General features: G+C 36.2%; 4 protein-coding genes and 1 pseudogene across 4 annotated transcripts; all 5 read left to right on the forward strand.

The window, feature by feature from the left end:
* The first annotated feature begins 4,736 nt into the window (after positions 1–4,736).
* LOC140886715 (purple acid phosphatase 22-like) lies at positions 4,737–7,844 on the forward strand. Its single transcript, XM_073293447.1, has 5 exons — positions 4,737–4,874; positions 4,977–5,271; positions 6,581–7,149; positions 7,377–7,465; positions 7,583–7,844. Exons 1-5 carry the CDS (start codon positions 4,737–4,739, stop codon positions 7,800–7,802), a joined length of 1,311 nt encoding a protein of 436 aa, XP_073149548.1. The 3' UTR covers positions 7,803–7,844.
* Positions 7,845–8,977: 1,133 nt separating this feature from the next.
* On the forward strand, positions 8,978–12,611 carry LOC140888144 (subtilisin-like protease SBT4.15). Its single transcript, XM_073295833.1, has 11 exons — positions 8,978–9,073; positions 9,377–9,471; positions 9,563–9,660; positions 9,750–9,893; positions 9,982–10,087; positions 10,431–10,938; positions 11,036–11,136; positions 11,226–11,444; positions 11,523–11,631; positions 11,706–11,919; positions 12,061–12,611. The coding sequence occupies exons 1-11, from the start codon at positions 8,978–8,980 to the stop codon at positions 12,609–12,611; spliced, it is 2,241 nt and encodes a 746-aa protein (XP_073151934.1).
* Positions 12,612–13,484: 873 nt separating this feature from the next.
* On the forward strand, positions 13,485–14,543 carry LOC140888145 (purple acid phosphatase 22-like). Its single transcript, XM_073295834.1, has 3 exons — positions 13,485–13,886; positions 14,114–14,202; positions 14,324–14,543. Exons 1-3 carry the CDS (start codon positions 13,485–13,487, stop codon positions 14,541–14,543), a joined length of 711 nt encoding a protein of 236 aa, XP_073151935.1.
* A 1,173-nt stretch (positions 14,544–15,716) lies between these two features.
* LOC140888147 (subtilisin-like protease SBT4.15) lies at positions 15,717–21,572 on the forward strand (annotated as a pseudogene).
* An 872-nt stretch (positions 21,573–22,444) lies between these two features.
* Positions 22,445–23,499, forward strand: LOC140888148 (purple acid phosphatase 22-like). The gene is made up of 3 exons (XM_073295835.1): positions 22,445–22,846; positions 23,074–23,162; positions 23,280–23,499. The coding sequence occupies exons 1-3, from the start codon at positions 22,445–22,447 to the stop codon at positions 23,497–23,499; spliced, it is 711 nt and encodes a 236-aa protein (XP_073151936.1).
* The last annotated feature ends 1,052 nt before the right edge of the window (positions 23,500–24,551 follow it).

Genomic DNA, 24,551 nt, shown 5'->3' on the forward strand with positions numbered 1-24,551 from the left:
TTTGATCAAAGTATATAAGATATTATCTTGCTATACATCCAAAGTCATGTCATCGACAACGCATGAACAAGAATTACATGTTTGTTTTCTTGTGATCAAATTTGTTGGACTTCTCTTCCTTTGTATTTTTGTTTGGGTTATTTTACGTCATTGGGCATGCAATCTTGCAGTAAGGCCCAATTTTATTATATCGGGCATGCGATCTCGCTGTAAGACCATTTTTTACGTCATCGGGCATGCAATATCGCAGTAAGGCCCAATTATATCATATAGGGCATGCAATCTCGCATTAAAGCCCAATTTATGGTTTAACACTTTTAAAAGTCCGGGCAGGTCCGGCATCAAAAGCCCACATCAGTGGCATCAAAACCCACATTAGTGGTATACAAAAGCCCAGTCAGGTCTGGCACTCAAGGACCACATCAGTAGAACTCAAAAGCCCAGGCAGGTCTGGCACTCAAGGACCACATCAGTGGAACTCAAAAACCCAGACAGGTCTGGCACTCAAGGACCACATCAGTGGAACTCAAAAGCCCAGGCAGGTCTGGCACTCAAGGACCACATCAGTGGAACTCAAAAGCCCAGGCAGGTCTGGCAGACAAGAACCACATAAGTGGAACTCAAAAGCCCAGACAGGTCGGGCACTCAAAGTCCACCTCAATGGCCCACGTCAGTGGTATTCAAAGCCCAGGCAGGTCTGGCATTCAGTTTCATCAGATTGTCGTCTATTGCTCTTTGTTCGAGCTCAGTTCTAATCAGAATTTCATCTTAGACCGTTCGTCCAAAGGAATCACATGTAGTTTAGGGTCGGTTCTACATTATTGATTTAAATTAATTCTTTTTTTAGACCAGTTAGGGAGGTACTATTGTTATCTCCGAGAAAATATTTCAACCCGAGTCCGTTTATAATTGGTCTACCCGATATGGCCCAACATGTCAAGGTCCAGCCCAGTTTGGACTATGTTGGACTTTGACCAGGGCTGGTCATTATGGGCCGATCTAAGCTGTTTCTAATGAGCCGCAAGTATTCTTTTCGAGTTCAGGTAGGACTCTGATATATATGAGATAAGTCTGGATCTTTTCAAATATTCACGAGATAGAGATAAGCTTACAAAGGGACCAATGGATGAAGAGTCCTAGTCTAGGACATGTTATAATTCGACTAGGTAACTTACTATTTTTTCTCTATAATTACAGGTATTGTTATGGTTGTGATTATTCATTATTCATTATTCACTATTCATTATTCATCACACATTCACTCTCACGTTTACATTCATGCACTCATATATCTCAGTTTTCACATTAATCATACCCTCTGCCTTCAAGCCACTGACTTAGGCATCGGAGGGGTCACGCCGAAAACACCTTCGGCGCCCCTTGACCTAGCTGTTGCGTGTGCAGATTTTGGTGGTGCCCGACCCGATCTGTTTTATAAAAAAGTTGGAGGATCCATTCTACCAAACTGAACCCGAGATAAAAAAATCGACATCATCACATTTGAATTTTTAGGGGTGTAATAATACGTTTGAAACTACGGTACGGATCAAAAGATTGGAATTTTTACAAATTAGTTATAATTTTTAGTAAAGTGATTAAATGTTCGCATTCATATAAAATATAGTTTTTTTAAAAAAAAATAATTAAATGGAGATTTTTAGAGTTTCAGGAAAGCGATTTGGAAACTAATTAATTGAATCAATATTTTTATTTCGTTAATTGCGATCAGCTTTTTGAATGTTCGTGTCTTCTTTTTCTCCAACACTATCAAAGCCTAAATTGCTTTGGGCACTAACATAAAATTATGTGAAGTGGGTACCTGGAAAGATCATGCAAAGAATCTGAAATCAACCTTAATCTCATTTAATTAAATATTTTTTGAATAAAATATAATATAATGGAGTGAATTTGTTTTTCTAATTCTTCGTCTTGATTTTTTTTAAAAAATAATAATAATTCGAATACGAGACTCTTGGCTCTTACATGATACAACAATGTAAATAAGTAATTAAATAACCATATTTTATTTTAATTTATACAACCTAATTTTATTATTTATTTTATAAAACAATATATTACTATATTATAAAGTGGCCAAGTGGGAGCCCTTTAAAAAACACCTATTTTGGTGTAGCCACATAAAAATTTCATTATCACATTCATTTTTAGTTAATTATAATTGAACCAAAAAAAAACAATAACTCCTCACAAAAGTAAAAGTACATATTAATAAATCTAAATATATTTTGTTGTATTTAAATATAGTTAATATTTATATATGTTATACAGGCAAAAAGTGTCTCACGGACTAGTTATAATTAATTTTGAGGCCAACCACGTAATGAACTATCGCTACATGTGTTATTAAGATTTTGGATTAGATTTTATTTGGGCCGAATGCATAGTAGTCAGCTCAAGTAAACTGTATTGGATATATGGGCTATTTGGGCTTCTCCTAAGAAGTCAATTTTTGTAGATTCTTAAAGTCTAGCTTGACATTTAGCATAAGGCCCAATCAGAAAAAGAAAGGAACTTTTATCATCGGCCATTTGGCATGGACATGGTCATTACTCATTCATTCATTCACCATGTCTATAATATGGCCTAGACCTACAATAATTTTTTTTTTTTTTAAAAAAAGTAACGTATTCTAAAAAAAAAAATTAACTACTTGACATCTGGACTAATTTTTCAGGAAAAAAGTTTTTTCAGACAAATTCTAAAATTATCTTTTAAACATTTTGAATAATAATAATAACAATAAGGATTTTCATTGCAAATTGTGAAATTGGTAATCTATGTTAACAAATTTTATTCTTAGTATAATAATAATTTTATTTTGGCTTAATTTGGTTTTTTCTTAAAAAATATTTTTGTTTAATTTATTATTTTTTATGCTTGACACAAATATGAATATGACAATATGCTGACGTGTCCAACATGGCCACCACACGAACACACTCATGAATTTATACTATATTAAAAAAACCCCAAAGAACATGTAAAGGTGGAGATTTATCGCCTCCAAGGGGGTGTTTAAGTTGGTGGAGTAGGTGAACTCTTGACCAGATGTCGGAAGTTCAATTTCCTTTACCAACACTTTCTTGGACTAGCCTGTCACACAGAGCTTACCTAGTGCGGTTTATCTGGCTAACATAGTTTGCAGAGTATAGCGTTAGTTTGAGAGTTTACATAGTGAGCACCGAAAGGTAGCGGCTGTGGGTTCTCACGTCATAAAAAAAGGAAGAGATTTATCAATAAATATGTGGGTTCCACTTATTAAGACAGTGTTTGTATAAGTAGAGTGAAAATTTTCAATTAAAAAGATTGAGCACCTCTTAATAACTACCTTTGATATGGTCACTCTACATTTGCAATTCCAACCCATATTTGTAATTTATTTACAATTAGTTACTTCATTCAAAACTAATATTATAATCTATTTTTAAAGTTAATTATCCACCCAAAAACATTCTAAAATTTGTTCAGAGTTAACAATTATGTGTTTTTTGCTTTAAATTAGATATTTTGATTTCCAATCTTGATGATAATGTAACAAACCCGGCTTAATTAACACGGACCACTTCCATTGCTAGGGCTACATCCTATGAACCAATCCAAAATTGTAATTAATGAAGTGTACCAAGTAAATTAAATCAATTTATCCTTCAAGTATAAATGAAACTTGACAAATCCAAACGTCTGGTACTGTACATCTTGTGTTTTATTCGTGGGAAACGAATCGTGTCGATTCACGAGTTTCGAATAAGCTCGAACTCGAAATCAAATACAATTTCGAATTTGAGACTTAATCGTTTTAGTAATATTCGACTCAATTAATTGATTCATTTACACCACTAGTCCATGAATATAATTTATTCGAGCTGTTGGATTTTGTTTAATAAGAATTATTAAATGAGCGTTAAATAATATTTTGGCGTCTATTTTATATATTCTAATAATTCCAAATCCTTAAAACTTCGAAGTAAAGTCTATCCTTCCAAATGGGGTACGTGGTGGTTCGAAAAGAAAAGTTCCGTCTTACAAGATATAATACGTTAAGTTAAAATCTTTTTTTTGATTTATAATCTTTTTATTCTATGTTTTTTTTTAAAAAAATTTAATTCATCATTCACATTGGTAAAAAAAGACTGTAATATTACATGTGGCGGAACATTTAAGAACTACAAACGCATGCCCAATTTAGAAAATATTTAATTTATTTTTTTTAAAAAAAATGAGAAGATCATGTTGTAAATGTGCAATTTGCAAGAAATTACCAACCAAATTTCTTTTATAAATTTTCAATCCATACTTTCCCCCTTTTTCTAAATTAACGGATCACAATGCTTTTTAAATAGTAAACCGAAAATGTAAAATTTTCTAACAATTTCTTTACTTTACTTGCTTATGCTCTTTTCAAATTTCACGAAGGAGACCCCATTTCACATAAGTCAGAGGCTCATTGGCTCATGCGAGGGTTAAATCGAGGGATGTGCACGAGCGACAGTGACCTGAGGTAGTTAGCAACATGACCAACCCCCAGAGTATACCCCACAATATTTCAACAGACAATATATTCCACGCGAGGATCGAAACCACAACGTTGAGAAATTTCTTTCCACGTCACCTCAAATCTTACCAACTCGCCTATGCCCCTATGAGCTATGTATGACCTTTATATATAAATCCTTAGACTACACAAATAAAAGCATAAATATTCTTGTTGGAAAAAAATGAAAATAACGTTGCCAAATTCCGTCATCATCCTCTTCTTGATAACAGCCACCGGAGCTTCGCCGGAATATACCCGTCCCAATCCACGGCGACTCATTCTCCGGCAGCATGACCGGCCAGATTCGCACGCTCAACAGGTTATATATAAATATATATAACAAACCTGCCTTAGCATGTACATTTTATGTAATTATTATATATAAAGACAAAATTTATTTAATTTATTGGTTTGAATTCAGGTTCATATCTCATTGGCGGGGAAAGATCACATGAGGGTTTCATGGATCACGTCGGATAAAAAAGTGAAACCAGTCGTCGAATACGGGACGAAGAGCGGAGAATATGAAGCCTCCGCAAGAGGAGAGCGCAGCATTTCGTACAGTTACTTTCTCTACAACTCCGGGGAGATCCACCACGTGAAAATCGGGCCGCTGGAGCCGAGCACGGTCTACTACTACAGATGCGGCGGTTCCGGCCCGGAGTTCAGCTTCCGGACGCCTCCTGCTGCTTTTCCGATCGAATTTGCGGTTGCTGGTGAGCTAAATTATTATATTAATTGTTACTTGTTTGGGTGTGTTGCGTGCAATGTGTGCGAGCGGGACTTGCAAGCAATATCCTATATTATATACTTTTTTCTTGTTTTAATTTATGTTGCAAGATGTAATAATTATCAAAATATCCCTTTTATCATAAAAGGTTAAATTGACATATATAATTCCTCAATACAAAAAGAAGAAGAAACTGACGTATTTAATCTAAACAAAATGCATTCATGTCAATATTTGTGTAAATTTTAAGTGAATACTAGCTATAATTCGATATTTACTCGAGTATATATGCTGCTTTCTTATCTAATAATTTTTTTTTAGATATTCTTATCTATTAATTAATTACACGAAAATATCAGTTAATGATGTGGCACACTTATTACTATCTTTGAATTTGATTTGCCTTTTCGTGATTTGGATTCCCTGTGTGTCAAATTTCAGTTTTAATAGTTTATTATTATTATTATTATTTACTATTTTAGTCCGATATTCACTTAATTTAGCACATTTCACGTGCCGTATGAAATATCAACCATCTAACCGAAAAAAAAAACAAAAATTATCAAAAATCTAAAAAACATAAGAATAAATTTGAAAGTTGTCAATAAATTAAATGAGCCATCAAAAGCCATATATATAATGATCTCAACCTTAATTTTTTTAACCCGAACAAATACCCTGAACTTGATTGATTGACCAGCCTTATCTTCAGTCCGACCCAATAATTAACAAATTAATTTTTTTAAAAAATAGATTCGAAGAAGACATTGAAAACTGCTTATGTCGAGAAGTGTATATATAATATATTTTTTGAATTTTATTGTATTTTTAATTTCAAAATGAGACTAGTAAAAAAAAATGTCTAACTGCATTGCCAACTCTTTCGAAGCCCAATCAATAAAAATATATATCAAAGATCTTTCAACAACTCTATTCTTTCATACCCAAAAATATCCTTCGCTAGCTAATGACCTCTTAATTAAGGTTATTAATAAGTTATCTAATCTTGGTCAACATTTCAATTCGAAAAATGATTTGTAGTATATTTCAATACATCTGGAAAAGTTATTCTTTTTTTTAAAAAAAGTTTGATTCGGTGTCCCGGTTAAATAACAAAAAGGAACAAAACAAAAAAAAATCATAATTATCGGGCTAGCTAAGACCAAACTTTGAAAAGTTATTAGTCTAAAACAAAAAACATACGAACTTACATGACTAAAATTACAATTTCCCCACAAAAATATCAATTCATTTATTTAATTGGCATTTTCGCTTGAACTTTTACATATCTATAGGAGACCTGGGACAAACAGAATGGACAGCTTCAACCTTAGCCCATGTTGGGGCTAAGGACCATGATGTCTTCCTCCTACCCGGCGACCTATCCTACGCCGATACTCAGCAGCCACTCTGGGACTCGTTTGCACGTCTAGTTGAGCCGCATGCCAGCTCTAGGCCATGGATGGTAACACAAGGGAACCATGATGTCGAATCATTCCCCATCATATACCCTCATGGTTTCAAGGCATACAATGCTAGATGGCTGATGCCACATCAAGAAAGTAGGTCCACTTCGAACTTGTACTACTCGTTCGACGTGGCCGGAGCCCACATAGTCATGCTTGGATCATACACGGATTTTGACGTGGATTCGGCTCAGTACAAGTGGTTACAGGCCGATCTTGAGAGGGTCGATAGGAGTGTGACGCCTTGGATCTTTGTCTTGATACATGCGCCATGGTACAGCTCCAATCTTGCTCATATGGGGGAAGGGGAGAGCATGCGCAAATCGATGGAAGAGATGTTATATAATGCTCGAGTCGATCTAGTTTTCGCAGGACATGTTCATGCCTATGAAAGATTTGTAAGTAAATCTGTGAGAATTTCTAAGAAGTATTTCTCAGCTTTTTGCTTTCTAGAAACTCTCTCAAACACTACCTAAGTTTAATTTCTTTAGTACTATTCGCTTATAGAAATATTTACTAGGTTTTACACATTATTATTCTTAGGTTAATCAAGCCCCATAATCATCTTTATCTGATAATATTGTATATTTAATTACTATTTGATTGAAATATTTTTTCATTCTAGACTAGGGTTTATGATAATAAGGCTGATCAATGTGGTCCAATGCATGTAACCATCGGTGATGGAGGGAATAGAGAAGGACTTGCCATGTTGTAAGTAGCTTTATATATAGGCACAACCTTATATATATCTTAACTTGGAAAGAATTAATTATAAGCTTGTTGAGTACGGCATGTATATTGATTTGCTACGTATATATATATGGATAGGTTTGAGAGCCCTAGCCCTTCGATTTCGCTCTATCACGAGCCGAGCTTCGGACATGGTCGATTGAGGGTCCATAACAGAACGCACGCCCACTGGTCGTGGCACAGGAACAATGATTCCGACTCGATTCAAGCTGACGAGATATGGTTGGAAAGCCTTAGCTCTTCCACTATTTGCAAGGGAATAAAAAAAAGATCAAAATCTTCGAAAGATGAACTATAGTAAATTATGTCACACATTTGATGAACTAAGGTTATAACTCTCACAAATACAACGTATATTGATAATATATGTTCATTAAATTGTAATATTGGTGTACGGTTTTTTTTGCAACAGTATTGTTGTACCTATATATGTATCATTTGTGATTAATATAATGATTAGATTAATTATAAAATTTTTGAATACATATCGTTTTAATTATTTACTTGATTAATTTGTACTATTTTACGCCTCTGATTAACTGTTCTAATGATGCATTATAACTTATAACAAATATGGGCTAATTGCATCCACACCTCCTGTGAAAATTTTAAAAGACATAAAACCCCTCTGTGTAAAATTAATAGCATGTTAGACCCTATGTTTTAAAAAAATTAGCATAAAAACTCCTATGAGAGGGTATAAATGTGTCTGAGTTTGTATAACATATGGGTGAAATGTGCTACATTTTAAAAAACGGAGGGATGCATTAGCCTATTAATATTTTTTAAAGGGTTTTATGCCTTTTAGACTTTTCATAGGGGGTGTGGATGCAATTAGCCCTAACAAATATAGAAAAGAAAGCTTATAAGCACACCACTTCGCGCGGTAGTTTCCTTAATATTTTTTTATATATATATATACAATGATTAAATTAGAGTATTTCTCTTGTGAGAAACGGTCTTTCCGTGAGACGGGTTAATTTGACTCGTCATATATTTTTCACATAAAAAATAATATTTTTTTATAGTTCGGATCAAATAAATGATTATCGTGTCACAAATTTGACCCCTGAGTAGTGACATTTCATGACACGAGTCTTTGTGTTTAAACTATGCTTCCCCAAACTGCTTGTCCACAATACACGCATATATTTAGCAGGATCTTGGAATTTTTCCATATAAAATCTAAATTCTGGTTAGATATTACATATTATTTGTTGGTTTCCAAATGTTACAGCGCATGCATGCATGCTTGTTAATTTTAACGTACGAGGATCCGGATCATGCGTGGTGAATCTTCTTTCCTTCACGTTTTGAAAATTAATATACTGATTTTTAGTAACAGATTCAGTTCCAAAAACCCAACCCCATTCCTCTATATATATATTTGCCATGGATGTATTTATAATTATTAGCCATCTTCACTTGATCACTCTATTTTGCGGCACTAATTATTCACTAATAATACACTAAATGTCTAGGTTTTTAGTACTTTTTACGCTTCTCAATGTTGTCTTCCTTCATTCAGGCATTCTGTTAGGCAACGCAGACGATGAAAGTGCAAGAAAGGTACTGTTTTTCTTTGAGTCGAGTGCGGACTCGGCCAGCGGGGATCGCCAGTTCGGCTAGTCTCGATCGCCACCTGATTTGAGTTTATAGGTCCCTAGGAAAATTCTTGAAGTTGAGAATTATGCATTTGAGTATACCTATAAGGCTGTAACAGTATAGCTAGCCTAATAATTTATATTGAAATCATTATTACGATTTATATCATGTTAATTAAATTAAAAGTTTGGTGATCATAATATTAATATGGTTTATATATTTTTTTTTTAAAAAAAATTATGCCGTAATCATATCTTGATTTTACAGCCTTACATCGTTTACATGGGAGCATTGCCAGAGGAGAGAATGCCTGTTTCTTTATCAGACATTCACCACACTCTACTTTCAGATGTCATTGGAGAGTATGAAAATTTCTATAATACAATATGCTTTATATTATGAAGACTTGACAACCAAACGAGTTCGATATCAACATATATGGTGTGATTTCAGTGAAACAATAGCTAAAAACTCCAAGATTCATAGCTATGGAAGGAGTTTTAATGGATTTGTGGCAAGACTATTGCCACATGAAGCCGAATTATTGTCCGGTATATGAATGGTTATGGAGATTTTCTTTCTTCTGGTTCTTTAAATCGTTTTTCAAAACTGAATTTCCTGGATTTGTTCTGTTTCACAGAGAAAGAAAGCGTTGTTTCGGTATTTCAGAGCCGAAGGCGGCAGCTGCTGACAACAAGAACATGGGATTTTCTTGGAATGCCAGAGAATGTGAGGAGAAGACATGATTGTGAGAGCGATATCATAGTTGGTCTTCTTGATACAGGTTGGTGAAATTTGGTGTTTACTCAAAATTTTCCATTTTTAATGAACTATGTATGTGTTGATTTTTGATTATTTCTTTCTCGTTTCAGGAATATGGCCTGATTCCCCAAGTTTCAATGACAAGGGGTATGGGCCTCCCCCTGCTAAATGGAAGGGGAAATGTGTCAAAGGTGTGAACTTCACCGGTTGCAACAAGTGAGTATATATAATTTTCAAAGATTTTGGACTATGAGGATGGACCTAGCTATTTGGTGTCGCCCATCGTGTCCTCTAACGAGATATGTACTGATGTAATAATGCATACACCACCCCACCAAATCAAACTATATGAGATCATGTTCAACTTATATGGTAGCTAGGTTCATCGCGTAGGACTAAACGCTCGTCGTAGTACTTACGTTTGGTATGACACAAACTGCATGAATGAATTCTTGTTGAACTAGCTTCTAGTGACAGTTAAGTGTAGTCAATCTATGCTCCTCCCAAACATTCCACCAGTACTTAGTATTTATGAGTTGATCTTGTTTGACAACGGCAGCAAAGTCATTGGTGCACGGGCCTTCGATCTTACAAACATGGTTCCACCAAATGAAACTACTCCGTTAGACACGGACGGCCATGGGACTCACACTTCCTCGACCGCAGCCGGCATATCAGTGAGACGTGCAAGTTTATTTGGCATAGCAGAAGGCACGGCACGAGGTGGGGTGCCATCTGGCCGAATAGCAATGTATAAAGTGTGTTGGGACGAAGGCTGCGATGACTCGGACATTCTAGCAGCGTTTGATGCAGCGATTGCTGATGGAGTGGACATCATATCAGTATCCTTAGGGGGAGATGTCTCCAGTTACTTGGATGATTCTATAGCCATCGGATCATTCCACGGCTCGGAGAAGGGGATCCTGACCGTCTGTGCGGCTGGAAACGAAGGGCCTTATTTATGGACGGTCCACAATGTGGCTCCATGGGTCTTGACAGTGGCTGCTAGCTCCATAGATAGGAAGTTTGTCACAGATGTCAAGTTGGGAAACGGACAAAAGTTTATTGTATGTTTCATATTTTCCTTATTTCTTTCTTTGTTTTTTCATTTGCTCGAATCCTAACACATCTGATACTTCTTTTTCTGACGTTGTTTCTTGACAGGGGACTTCGCTTAATACAATTTCTCCAAAAAAGAGATTTTATCCTTTAACAAATGGAGCCCTTGCTCGAAACACCAGTCATTTTGAAGCTGGAAATGCCAGGTTTCTCAATACTAATTGAATCTTCATTTTATGTCTATACCATGACTATCTTTTGTTTTCACCTTAACATTTATCATCTTCTTTGGCAGTGCATGCGAATATGAGACGCTAGACGCGAGTAAAGTGAAAGGAAAGATCGTGTTTTGCCAGGGAGTTGGGGGTAATATTATCGTTCACGCATTAGGCGCCATAGGCACCATCATGACTGATGATTATACTGAAGACACGATGTTTGTTGAGAACAATCCATTAAGTTATGTCAGTGTTCAGGAAGGCCTAAAGATTGATAAATACATAAACTCCTCGCGGTGAGAGCATACTATGTAATATAACAGCCGAGAGATTATACTATATATTTTGATCTTTACATAATTTTGGTGTAATAGATCGCCTCACGGTGTTATATACAAATCAAGAACGATCAAAACTGCTGCACCATTTATAGCTTCGTTTTCATCTAGAGGACCCCAAGAAATAAGTTCTCACGTGCTCAAGGTAAGAAGGATATTGAGAATTTCTGGTTCTGTTTTTGTTGAGGTATGTTGTTACATGTGATTTTTTACATGTAGCCTGATATTACTGCTCCTGGAATCGACATATTAGCTGCATACACAAAGTTTGCCACAGTAACAGGACATCGAGGCGATACTCGAATTTCAAAATTCAACATAATATCAGGAACTTCAATGGCTTGCCCTCATGTTTCCGGTGCTGCAGCCTATGTCAAATCTTTTCATCCGAATTGGTCGCCCGCCGCCATCAAATCTGCTCTGATGACCACCGGTAATCTTTCATTTCGTCGACTGGCATACTTTCTTTCCATTGCACCTAAACATATAAAGCTAATGCACAATTCAATTCAAATCTTTGAAGAGCATCTACTTTTTCTTCTCCTCTTGCTGATATGTGAACTTATTTTTGCAGCTACACAAATGAGGGCAACGCCACTGGGGGCCGCGTTATCCTCAGGCTCGGGGCAGATTCATCCAAGGGCAGCATTACATCCCGGTCTGATTTACGACATTGATACTGAAGAATACATCAGCTTCATATGCAAAGAGGGGTACAACAACACAGCCGTTGCACTAATAACAGGAAACAAGAAGTACAATTGTTCCAACGTCCGCCGAGCGAAAGGAGACGATGGGATCAACTACCCTTCGATACATACGCAGCTCGACAAAAATGTGACAGAATTTTCAGCTGTGTTCTATCGAACAGTGACTCACGTCGAAGATTGTAAAGCAGTGTACAAGGCCAAAGTCAGGTCGCCGAAGGGTCTTTCGATCAAAGTGATTCCAGACATTTTGAGGTTCGATGAAAGTAATGAGAAGAAGACTTTCAAGGTGAGTTTGAGTGGAATATTCCTGGACAAGAAGACATGGTACCTCTCTGGATCATTGGAGTGGTGGAGTGATTCTAAACATAATGTTAGAAGCCCCATTCTTGTTTACAAGGATACATATGATGATTAATTTGCAAAGTTGTCAATAAATTAAATGAGCCATCAAAAGCCATATATATAATGATCTCAACCTTAATTTTTTTAACCCGAACAAATACCCTGAACTTGATTGATTGACCAGCCTTATCTTCAGTCCGACCCAATAATTAACAAATTAATTTTTTTTAAAAATAGATTCGAAGAAGACATTGAAAACTGCTTATGTCGATAAGTGTAAATATAATATATTTTTTGAATTTTATTGTATTTTTAATTTCAAAATGAGACTAGTAAAAAAAATTGTCTAACTACATTGCCAACTCTTTCGAAGCCCAATCAATAAAAATATATATCAAAGATCTTTCAACAACTCTATTCTTTCATACCCAAAAATATCCTTCGCTAGCTAATGACCTCTTAATTAAGGTTATTAATAAGTTATCTAATCTTGGTCAACATTTCAATTCGAAAAATGATCTTTAGTATATTTCAATACATCTGGAAAAGTTATTTTTTTTTTTAAAAAAAAATTTGATTCGGTGTCCCGGTTAAATAACAAAAAGGAACAAAACCAAAAAAATCATAATTATCGGGCTAGCTAAGACCAAACTTTGAAAAGTTATAAGTCTAAAACAAAAAACATACGAACTTACATGACTAAAATTACAATTTCCCCACAAAAATATCATATCATTTATTTAATTGGCATTTTCGCTTGAACTTTTACATATCTATAGGAGACCTGGGACAAACAGAATGGACAGCTTCAACCTTAGCCCATGTTGGGGCTAAGGACCATGATGTCTTCCTCCTACCCGGCGACCTATCCTACGCCGATACTCAGCAGCCACTCTGGGACTCGTTTGCACGTCTAGTTGAGCCGCATGCCAGCTCTAGGCCATGGATGGTAACACAAGGGAACCATGATGTCGAATCATTCCCCATCATATACCCTCATGGTTTCAAGGCATACAATGCTAGATGGCTGATGCCACATCAAGAAAGTAGGTCCACTTCGAACTTGTACTACTCGTTCGACGTGGCCGAAGCCCACATAGTCATGCTTGGATCATACACGGATTTTGACGTGGATTCGGCTCAGTACAAGTGGCTACAGGCCGATCTTGAGAGGGTCGATAGGAGTGTGACGCCTTGGATCTTTGTCTTGATACATGCGCCATGGTACAGCTCCAATCTTGCTCATATGGGGGAAGGGGAGAGCATGCGCAAATCGATGGAAGAGATGTTATATAATGCTCGAGTCGATCTAGTTTTCGCAGGACATGTTCATGCCTATGAAAGATTTGTAAGTAAATCTGTGAGAATTTCTAAGAAGTATTTCTCAGCTTTTTGCTTTCTAAAAACTCTCTCAAACACTACCTAAGTTTAATTTCTTTAGTACTATTCGCTTATAGAAATATTTACTAGGTTTTACACATTATTATTCTTAGGTTAATCAAGCCCCATAATCATCTTTATCTGATAATATTGTATATTTAATTACTATTTGATTGAAATATTTTTTCATTCTAGACTAGGGTTTATGATAACAAGGCTGATCAATGTGGTCCAATGCATGTAACCATCGGTGATGGAGGGAATAGAGAAGGACTTGCCATGTTGTAAGTAGCTTTATATATAGGCACAACCTTATATATATCTTAACTTGGAAAGAATTAATTATAAGCTTGTTGAGTACGACATGTATATTGATTTGCTACGTATATATATATATATGGATAGGTTTGAGAGCCCTAGCCTTTCGATTTCGCTCTATCACGAGCCGAGCTTCGGACATGGTCGATTGAGGGTCCATAACAGAATGCACGCCCACTGGTCGTGGCACAGGAACAATGATTCCGACTCGATTCAAGCTGACGAGATATGGTTGGAAAGCCTTTGCTCTTCCACAATTTGCAAGGGAATAAAAAAGAGATCAAAATCTTCGAAAGATGAACTATAGTAAATTATGTCACACATTTGATGAACTAAGGTTATAACTCTCACAAATACAACGTATATTGATAATATATGTTCATTAAATTGTAATATTGGTGTACGGTTTTTTTTGCAACAGTATTGTTGTACCTATATATGTATCATTTGTGATTAATATAATGATTAGATTAATTATAAAATTTTTGAATACATATCGTTTTAATTATTTACTTGATTAATTTGTACTATTTTACGCCTCTGATTAACTGTTCTAATGATGCATTATAACTTATAACAAATATGGGCTAATTGCATCCACACCTCCTGTGAAAATTTTAAAAGACATAAAACCCCCCTGTGTAAAATTAATAGCATGTTAGACCCTATGTTTTAAAAAAATTAGCATAAAAACTCCTATTAGAGGGTATAAATGTGTCTGAGTTTGTATAACATATGGGTGAAATGTGCTACATTTTAAAAAACGGAGGGATGCATTAGCCTATTAATATTTCTTAAGGGGTTTTATGCCTTTTAGACTTTTCATAGGGGGTGTGGATGCAATTAGCCCTAACAAATATAGAAAACAAAGCTTATAAGCACACCACTTCGCGCGGTAGTTTCCTTAATATTTTTTTATATATATATACAATGATTAAATTAGAGTATTTCTCTTGTGAGAAACGGTCTTTCCGTGAGACGGGTTAATTTGACTCGTCATATATTTTTCACATAAAAAATAATATTTTTTTATAGTTCGGATCAAATAAATGATTATCGTGTCACAAATTTGACCCCTGAGTAGTGACATTTCATGACACGAGTCTTTGTGTTTAAACTATGCTTCCCCAAACTTTTTGTCCACAATACACGCATATATTTAGCAGGATCTTGGAATTTTTCCATATAAAATCTAAATTCTGGTTAGATATTACATATGATTTGTTGGTTTCCAAATGTTACAGCGCATGCATGCATGCGTGTTAATTTTAACGTACGAGGATCCGGATCATGCGTGGTGAATCTTCTTTCCTTCACGTTTTGAAAATTAATATACTGATTTTTAGTAACAGATTCAGTTCCAAAAACCCAACCCCATTCCTCTATATATATATTTGCCATGGATGTATTTATAATTATTAGCCATCTTCACTTGATCACTCTATTTTGCGGCACTAATTATTCACTAATAATACACTAAATGTCTAGGTTTTTAGTACTTTTTACGCTTCTCAATGTTGTCTTCCTTCATTCAGGCATTCTGTTAGGCAACGCAGACGATGAAAGTGCAAGAAAGGTACTATTTTTCTTTGAGTCGAGTGTGGACTCGGCCGGCGGGGATCGCCAGTTCGGCTAGTCTCGATCACCACCTAATTTGATTTTATAGGTCCCTAGGAAAATTCTTGAAGTTGAGAATTATGTATTTGAGTGTACCTATAAGGCTATAACAGTATAGCTAGCCTAATAATTTATATTGAAATCATTATTACGATTTATATCATGTTAATTAAATTAAAAGTTTGGTGATCATAATATTAATATGGTTTATATTTTTTTTAAAAAAAAAAAAAATTATGCCGTAATCATATATTGATTATTACAGCCTTAAATCGTTTACATGGGAGCATTGCCAGAGGAGAGAATGTCTGTTTCTTTATCAGACATTCACCACACTCTACTTTCAGATGTCATTGGAGAGTATGAAAATTTCTATAATACAATATGCTTTATATTATGAAGACTTGACAACCAAACGAGTTCGATATCAACATATATGGTGTGATTTCAGTGAAACAATAGCTAAAAACTCCAAGATTCATAGCTATGGAAGGAGTTTTAATGGATTTTTGGTAAGACTATTGCCACATGAAGCCGAATTATTGTCCGGTATATGAATGGTTATGGAGATTTTCTTTCTTCTGGTTCTTTAAATCGTTTTTCAAAACTGAATTTCCTGGATTTGTTCTGTTTCACAGAGAAAGAAAGCGTCGTTTCGGTATTTCAGAGCCGAAGGCGGCAGCCGCTGACAACAAGAACATGGGATTTTCTTGGAATGCCAGAGAATGTGAGGAGAAGACATGATTGTGAGAGCGATATTGTAAGGCTCGAGATTATTTAATTTTAATCCGAGAATATTTAATTTGAGAATTTTTGGAGTTTAGATTTAAATTCTAATATTCTTAAATTATTTAGGATTGAAATTGAATTAAAAAGAAGTTTCAAGGGTCAATTTGCAAATAGTGAAGAGATGAGGGGCTAAAGTGCAATTTTGACATTTTGAGTGGGACACTTGTTTACATATGCATATTCACGTGTATTGTGTATGAAATCATCAGATTTTCATCTTCTTCAATTGAGAAAACCGAGACTTCATTTTTTTTGTTGAGATTTCATCTTCAAACCAAGATATCTCAAGATCCGTCCGGTCGATTTCAATTCCGGGCATAGTTCTACGATCCTCTCGTCAAGAGCTATGAATTGATGTAAGTATTGATGAGATTCAGTATATTTCGAAATTATGTGTGTGAAGAACTCAGAATTTGAGTATGGATATATGTTCTTGAGATTCTATGTGTTGTATTATCGCAATCGGGTCGAAGATTGGATGCCGTTTCTATTTCTTATGAATTTTTCAGCATATATTTCGAAATGGTAGCTGCTGATATGCTGGTTTATTGATGTATTTTGGCTGGTATATCATGTATTGAAGTAGATATGAATGATAGATTGGTTGGATTTCAGTTTCGGTTACCGATTCCATACCGTTACGCCGTCGGTTTGAAAAATGATCAAGTTTGAGTCTAGATTGTTTGAGCTGAGTATGATGTGAGTTCTTGCTGATGTTCTTAGACATGTTTGATGTATTTTCAGATTGAAAACAGGGGACTTCAAGTTAAGAATCACGACTTCGAAACCAATCGACGGAAGAACAAGGTTTGTGACTTGTTAGCCTTGAAGATTGAGAAGAGAATGAGCAGATTTTGATTGTGTTCTTGTTGTGCAGCTATATCAGATTGGAAGAGCTTTGAAACCAAGTTTGAAAGGTATAAGACAACCTTTAAATAAGGGCTTGTACATTCAAGAGATTTTGCTTGAATGCCCTTTCCAAAACCACATACTATGTGCTTATATGTGTTGTATTTGCACATTTACTTGCTTGTTTGACTTAGCTTGTTATTAGTTGGCTTTTACTCTTATGCTTCTAGATTTTGATGCATTCATCTTGAGCCAACAACCCTTTGAGATTTGAAATGGCAGATTCGCCAAAAGAATACGGATGTTTGGATATATATAAAGGAACCTAGGAGATAGATCAACTCCTATGGTTAGAAACTTGATATAGTATGCCAAAGTCCGGGAAAAGAGCTCAACGCCACCCCGAAAGGGAGAGTAGGTGGGAGATTTGTTGTGTTCTTATTCCCCGGGATCCCAAGAACCGATATAGAATTTGATAGCAGATTTTTAAGTCATGCATTGCTATAGATTGGTTTAATGCTTGTTGAGATGTTTATATGAGTATTTCCTTAAACTTTAAGATATGCATGATATAGTTGTTTTATACTGGGATTCAATTCTCACCGGAGATATCCGGCTATTTCTACGTTTGTATGTGTGCATGGGAATAGATGGGGCGAGCACAGGACAAAGAAGATTGTAAGAAGGACGAGAGCAAGAGTAGCATGTGGTGAACTCGGGTTTATGCAGTAGAGTTGATGTCAACCTTTGTATTTAGATCTTGTCTATGTTTTGCATATAAAGACTTGTATGAATGGCAATAATAAGAACATTTGAGCATATAGATATGTATGTTGTAAAGAACAAGAGTATGTAAGATCTTATGGTTGTATGTCAAGTTCCATGTTTAGTTACTTGATTAGTTCATGGATTTGCATGTTTTCATCTAGATTTTGATGTTAAATTCATGTTATATGTGTTTGTCAATGTTTGAGAATCAAAACAGGGACAAAGACATCATTTTTCAGCTGTTTGAAAGGCAAATCAGAGGGCCAGGCGCGCCCACCCAGCCCAGAGGCGCGGCCGCGCCTAACCAAGGCACCTTGGGTGCCTTGGCCCGAGCCCTATGCGCGCCCGCGCCACATGAGGCGCGCCCGCGCGTCAAGGTCTACTAAAAAAATAATAATAAAATTTGTTGATCTTTTGCGACGTGTTTTTGCGTCGCCAAATGTATGGTTTTGCGTCGCCAAATGTCCTGTATTATTTATTTGATTTTTAAGCAGATTAATATTCTGATTGAATATTTCTTGTTATTAATCGCCCTATAAGATGAGATTAGCACCCGAGGTCCCCACAGATATCATAGTTGGTCTTCTTGATACAGGTTGGTGGAATTTGGTGTTTACTCAAAATTTTCCATTTTTAATGAACTATGTATGTGTTGATTTCTGATTATTTCTTTCTCGTTTCAGGAATATGGCCTGATTCCCCAAGTTTCAATGACAAGGGGTATGGGCCTCCCCCTGCTAAATGGAAGGGGAAATGTGTCAAAGGTGTGAACTTCACCGGTTGCAACAAGTGAGTATATATAATTTTCAAAGATTTTGGACTATGAGGATGGACCTAGCTATTTGGTGTCGTCCATCGCGTCCTCTAACGAGATATGTACTGATTTAATAATGCATACACCACCCCACCAAATCAAACTATATGAGATCATGTTCAACTTATATGGTAGCTAGGTTCATCGCGTAGGACTAAACGCTCGTCGTAGTACTTACGTTTGGTATGACACAAACTGCATGAATGAATTCTTGTTGAACTAGCTTCTAGTGACAGTTAAGTGTAGTCAATCTATGCTCCTCCCAAACATTCCACCAGTACTTAGTATTTATGAGTTGATCTTGTTTGACAACGGCAGCAAAGTCATTGGTGCACGGGCCTTCGATCTTACAAACATGGTTCCACCAAATGAAACTACTCCGTTAGACACGGACGGCCATGGGACTCACACTTCCTCGACCGCAGCCGGCATATCAGTGAGACGTGCAAGTTTATTTGGCGTAGCAGAAGGCACGGCACGAGGTGGGGTGCCATCTGGACGAATAGCAATGTATAAAGTGTGTTGGGACGAAGGCTGCGATGACTCGGACATTCTAGCAGCGTTTGATGCAGCGATTGCTGATGGAGTGGACATCATATCAGTATCCTTAGGGGGAGATGTCTCCAGTTACTTGGATGATTCTATAGCCATCGGATCATTCCACGGCTCGGAGAAGGGGATCCTGACCGTCTGTGCGGCTGGAAACGAAGGGCCTTATTTATGGACGGTCCACAATGTGGCTCCATGGGTCTTGACAGTGGCTGCTAGCTCCATAGATAGGAAGTTTGTCACAGATGTCAAGTTGGGAAACGGACAAAAGTTTATTGTATGTTTCATATTTTCCTTATTTCTTTCTTTGTTTTTTCATTTGCTCGAATCCTAACACATCTGATACTGCTTTTTCTGACGTTGTTTCTTGACAGGGGACTTCGCTTAATACAATTTCTCCAAAAAAGAGATTTTATCCTTTAACAAATGGAGCCCTTGCACGAAACACCAGTCATTTTGAAGCTGGAAATGCCAGGTTTCTCAATACTAACTGAATCTTCATTTTATGTCTATACCATGACTATCTTTTGTTTTCACCTTAACATTTATCATCTTCTTTGGCAGTGCATGCGAATATGAGACGCTAGACGCGAGTAAAGTGAAAGGAAAGATCGTGTTTTGCCAGGGAGTTGGGGGTAATATTATCGTTCACGCATTAGGCGCCATAGGCACCATCATGACTGATGATTATACTGAAGACACGATGTTTGTTGAGAACAATCCATTAAGTTATGTCAGTGTTCAGGAAGGCCTAAAGATTGATAAATACATAAAATCCTCGCGGTGAGAGCATACTATGTAATATAACAGCCGAGAGATTATACTATATATTTTGATCTTTACATAATTTTGGTGTAATAGATCGCCTCACGGTGTTATATAAAAATCAAGAACGATCAAAACTGCTGCACCATTTATAGCTTCGTTTTCATCTAGAGGACCCCAAGAAATAAGTTCTCACGTGCTCAAGGTAAGAAGGATATTGAGAATTTCTGGTTCTGTTTTTGTTGAGGTATGTTGTTACATGTGATTTTTTACATGTAGCCTGATATTACTGCTCCTGGAATCGACATATTAGCTGCATACACAAAGTTTGCCACAGTAACAGGACATCGAGGCGATACTCGAATTTCAAAATTCAACATAATATCAGGAACTTCAATGGCTTGCCCTCATGTTTCCGGTGCAGCAGCCTATGTCAAATCTTTTCATCCGAATTGGTCGCCCGCCGCCATCAAATCTGCTCTGATGACCACCGGTAATCTTTCATTTCGTCGACTGGCATACTTTCTTTCCATTGCACCTAAACATATAAAGCTAATGCACAATTCAATTCAAATCTTTGAAGAGCATCTACTTTTTCTTCTCCTCTTGCTGATATGTGAACTTATTTCTGCAGCTACACAAATGAGGGCAACGCCACTGGGGGCCGCGTTATCCTCAGGCTCGGGGCAGATTCATCCAAGGGCAGCATTACATCCCGGTCTGATTTACGACATTGATACTGAAGAATACATCAGCTTCATATGCAAAGAGGGGTACAACAACACAGCCGTTGCACTAATAACAGGAAACAAGAAGTACAATTGTTCCAACGTCCGCCGAGCAAAAGGAGACGACGGGATCAACTACCCTTCGATACATACGCAGCTCGACAAAAATGTGACAGAATTTTCAGCTGTGTTCTATCGAACAGTGACTCACGTCGAAGATTGTAAAGCAGTGTACAAGGCCAAAGTCAGGTCGCCGAAGGGTCTTTCGATCAAAGTGATTCCAGACATTTTGAGGTTCGATGAAAGTAATGAGAAGAAGTCTTTCAAGGTGAGTTTGAGTGGAAGATTCTTGGACAAGAAGACATGGTACCTCTCTGGATCATTGGAGTGGTGGAGTGATTCTAAACATAATGTTAGAAGCCCCATTCTTGTTTACAGGGATATATATAATGATTAATTTGCAAAGTTGTCAATAAATTAAATGAGCCATCAAAAGCCATATATATAATGATCTCAACCTTAATTTTTTTAACCCGAACAAATACCCTGAACTTGATTGATTGACCAGCCTTATCTTCAGTCCGACCCAATAATTAACAAATTAATTTTTTTAAAAAATAGATTCGAAGAAGACATTGAAAACTGCTTATGTCGAGAAGTGTATATATAATATATTTTTTGAATTTTATTGTATTTTTAATTTCAAAATGAGACTAGTAAAAAAAATTGTCTAACTGCATTGCCAACTCTTTCGAAGCCCAATCAATAAAAATATATATCAAAGATCTTTCAACAACTCTATTCTTTCATACCCAAAAATATCCTTCGCTAGCTAATGACCTCTTAATTAAGGTTATTAATAAGTTATCTAATCTTGGTCAACATTTCAATTCGAAAAATGATCTGTAGTATATTTCAATACATCTGGAAAAGTTATTCTTTTTTTAAAAAAAAGTTTGATTCGGTGTCCCGGTTAAATAACAAAAAGGAACAAAACCAAATAAATCATAATTATCGGGCTAGCTAAGACCAAACTTTGAAAAGTTATAAGTCTAAAACAAAAAACATACGAACTTACATGACTAAAATTACAATTTCCCCACAAAAATATCAATTCATTTATTTAATTGGCATTTTCGCTTGAACTTTTACATATCTATAGGAGACCTGGGACAAACAGAATGGACAGCTTCAACCTTAGCCCATGTTGGGGCTAAGGACCATGATGTCTTCCTCCTACCCGGCGACCTATCCTACGCCGATACTCAGCAGCCACTCTGGGACTCGTTTGCACGTCTAGTTGAGCCGCATGCCAGCTCTAGGCCATGGATGGTAACACAAGGGAACCATGATGTCGAATCATTCCCCATCATATACCCTCATGGTTTCAAGGCATACAATGCTAGATGGCTGATGCCACATCAAGAAAGTAGGTCCACTTCGAACTTGTACTACTCGTTTGACGTGGCCGGAGCCCACATAGTCATGCTTGGATCATACACAGATTTTGACGTGGATTCGGCTCAGTACAAGTGGCTACAGGCCGATCTTGAGAGGGTCGATATGAGTGTGACGCCTTGGATCTTTGTCTTGATACATGCGCCATGGTACAGCTCCAATCTTGCTCATATGGGGGAAGGGGAGAGCATGCGCAAATCGATGGAAGAGATGTTATATAATGCTCGAGTCGATCTAGTTTTCGCAGGACATGTTCATGCCTATGAAAGATTTGTAAGTAAATCTGTGAGAATTTCTAAGAAGTATTTCTCAGCTTTTTGCTTTCTAGAAACTCTCTCAAACACTACCTAAGTTTAATTTCTTTAGTACTATTCTCTTATAGAAATATTTACTAGGTTTTACACATTATTATTCTTAGGTTAATCAAGCCCCATAATCATCTTTATCTGATAATATTGTATATTTAATTACTATTTGATTGAAATATTTTTTCATTCTAGACTAGGGTTTATGATAACAAGGCTGATCAATGTGGTCCAATGCATGTAACCATCGGTGATGGAGGGAATAGAGAAGGACTTGCCATGTTGTAAGTAGCTTTATATATAGGCACAACCTTATATATATCTTAACTTGGAAAGAATTAATTATAATCTTGTTGAGTACGGCATGTATATTGATTTGCTACGTATATATATATGGATAGGTTTGAGAGCCCTAGCCCTTCGATTTCGCTCTATCACGAGCCGAGCTTCGGACATGGTCGATTGAGGGTCCATAACAGAACGCACGCCCACTGGTCGTGGCACAGGAACAATGATTCCGACTCGATTCAAGCTGACGAGATATGGTTGGAAAGCCTTAGCTCTTCCACAATTTGCAAGGGAATAAAAAAGAGATCAAAATCTTCGAAAGATGAACTATAGTAAATTATATCACACATTTGATGAACTAAGGTTATAATTCTCACAAATACAACGTATATTGATAATATATGTTCATTAAATTGTAATATTGGTGTACGGTTTTTTTTGCAACAGTATTGTTGTACCTATATATGTATCATTTGTGATTAATATAATGATTAGATTAATTATAAAATTTTTGAATACATATCGTTTTAATTATTTACTTGATTAATTTGTACTATTTTACGCCTCTGATTAACTGTTCTAATGATGCATTATAACTTATAACAAATATGGGCTAATTGCATCCACACCTCTGTGAAAATTTTAAATGACATAAAACCCCCATGTGTAAAATTAATAGCATGTTAGACCCTATGTTTTAAAAAAATTAGCATAAAAACTCATATGAGAGGGTATAAATGTGTCTGAGTTTGTATAACATATGGGTGAAATGTGCTACATTTTAAAAAACGGAGGGATGCATTAGCCTATTAATATTTTTTAAGGGGTTTTATGCCTTTTAGACTTTTCATAGGGGGTGTGGATGCAATTAGCCCTAACAAATATAGAAAAGAAAGCTTATAAGCACACCACTTCGCGCGGTAGTTTCCTTAATATTTTTATATATATATATACAATGATTAAATTAGAGTATTTCTCTTGTGAGAAACGGTCTTTCCGTGAGACGGGTTAATTTGACTCGTCATATATTTTTCACATAAAAAATAATATTTTTTTATAGTTCGGATCAAATAAATGATTATCGTGTCACAAATTTGACCCCTGAGTAGTGACATTTCATGACACGAACGAGTCTTTGTGTTTAAACTATGCTTCTCCAAACTTCTTGTCCACAATACACGCATATATTTAGCAGGATCTTGGAATTTTTCCATATAAAATCTAAATTCTGGTTAGATATTACATATGATTTGTTGGTTTCCAAATGTTACAGCGCATGCATGCATGCGTGTTAATTTTAACGTACGAGGATCCGGATCATGCGTGGTGAATCTTCTTTCCTTCACGTTTTGAAAATTAATATACTGATTTTTAGTAACAGATTC

Source organism: Henckelia pumila, chromosome 3, assembly GCF_033568475.1.
Source record: "Henckelia pumila isolate YLH828 chromosome 3, ASM3356847v2, whole genome shotgun sequence".
NCBI classification, from domain to species: Eukaryota; Viridiplantae; Streptophyta; class Magnoliopsida; order Lamiales; family Gesneriaceae; genus Henckelia; species Henckelia pumila.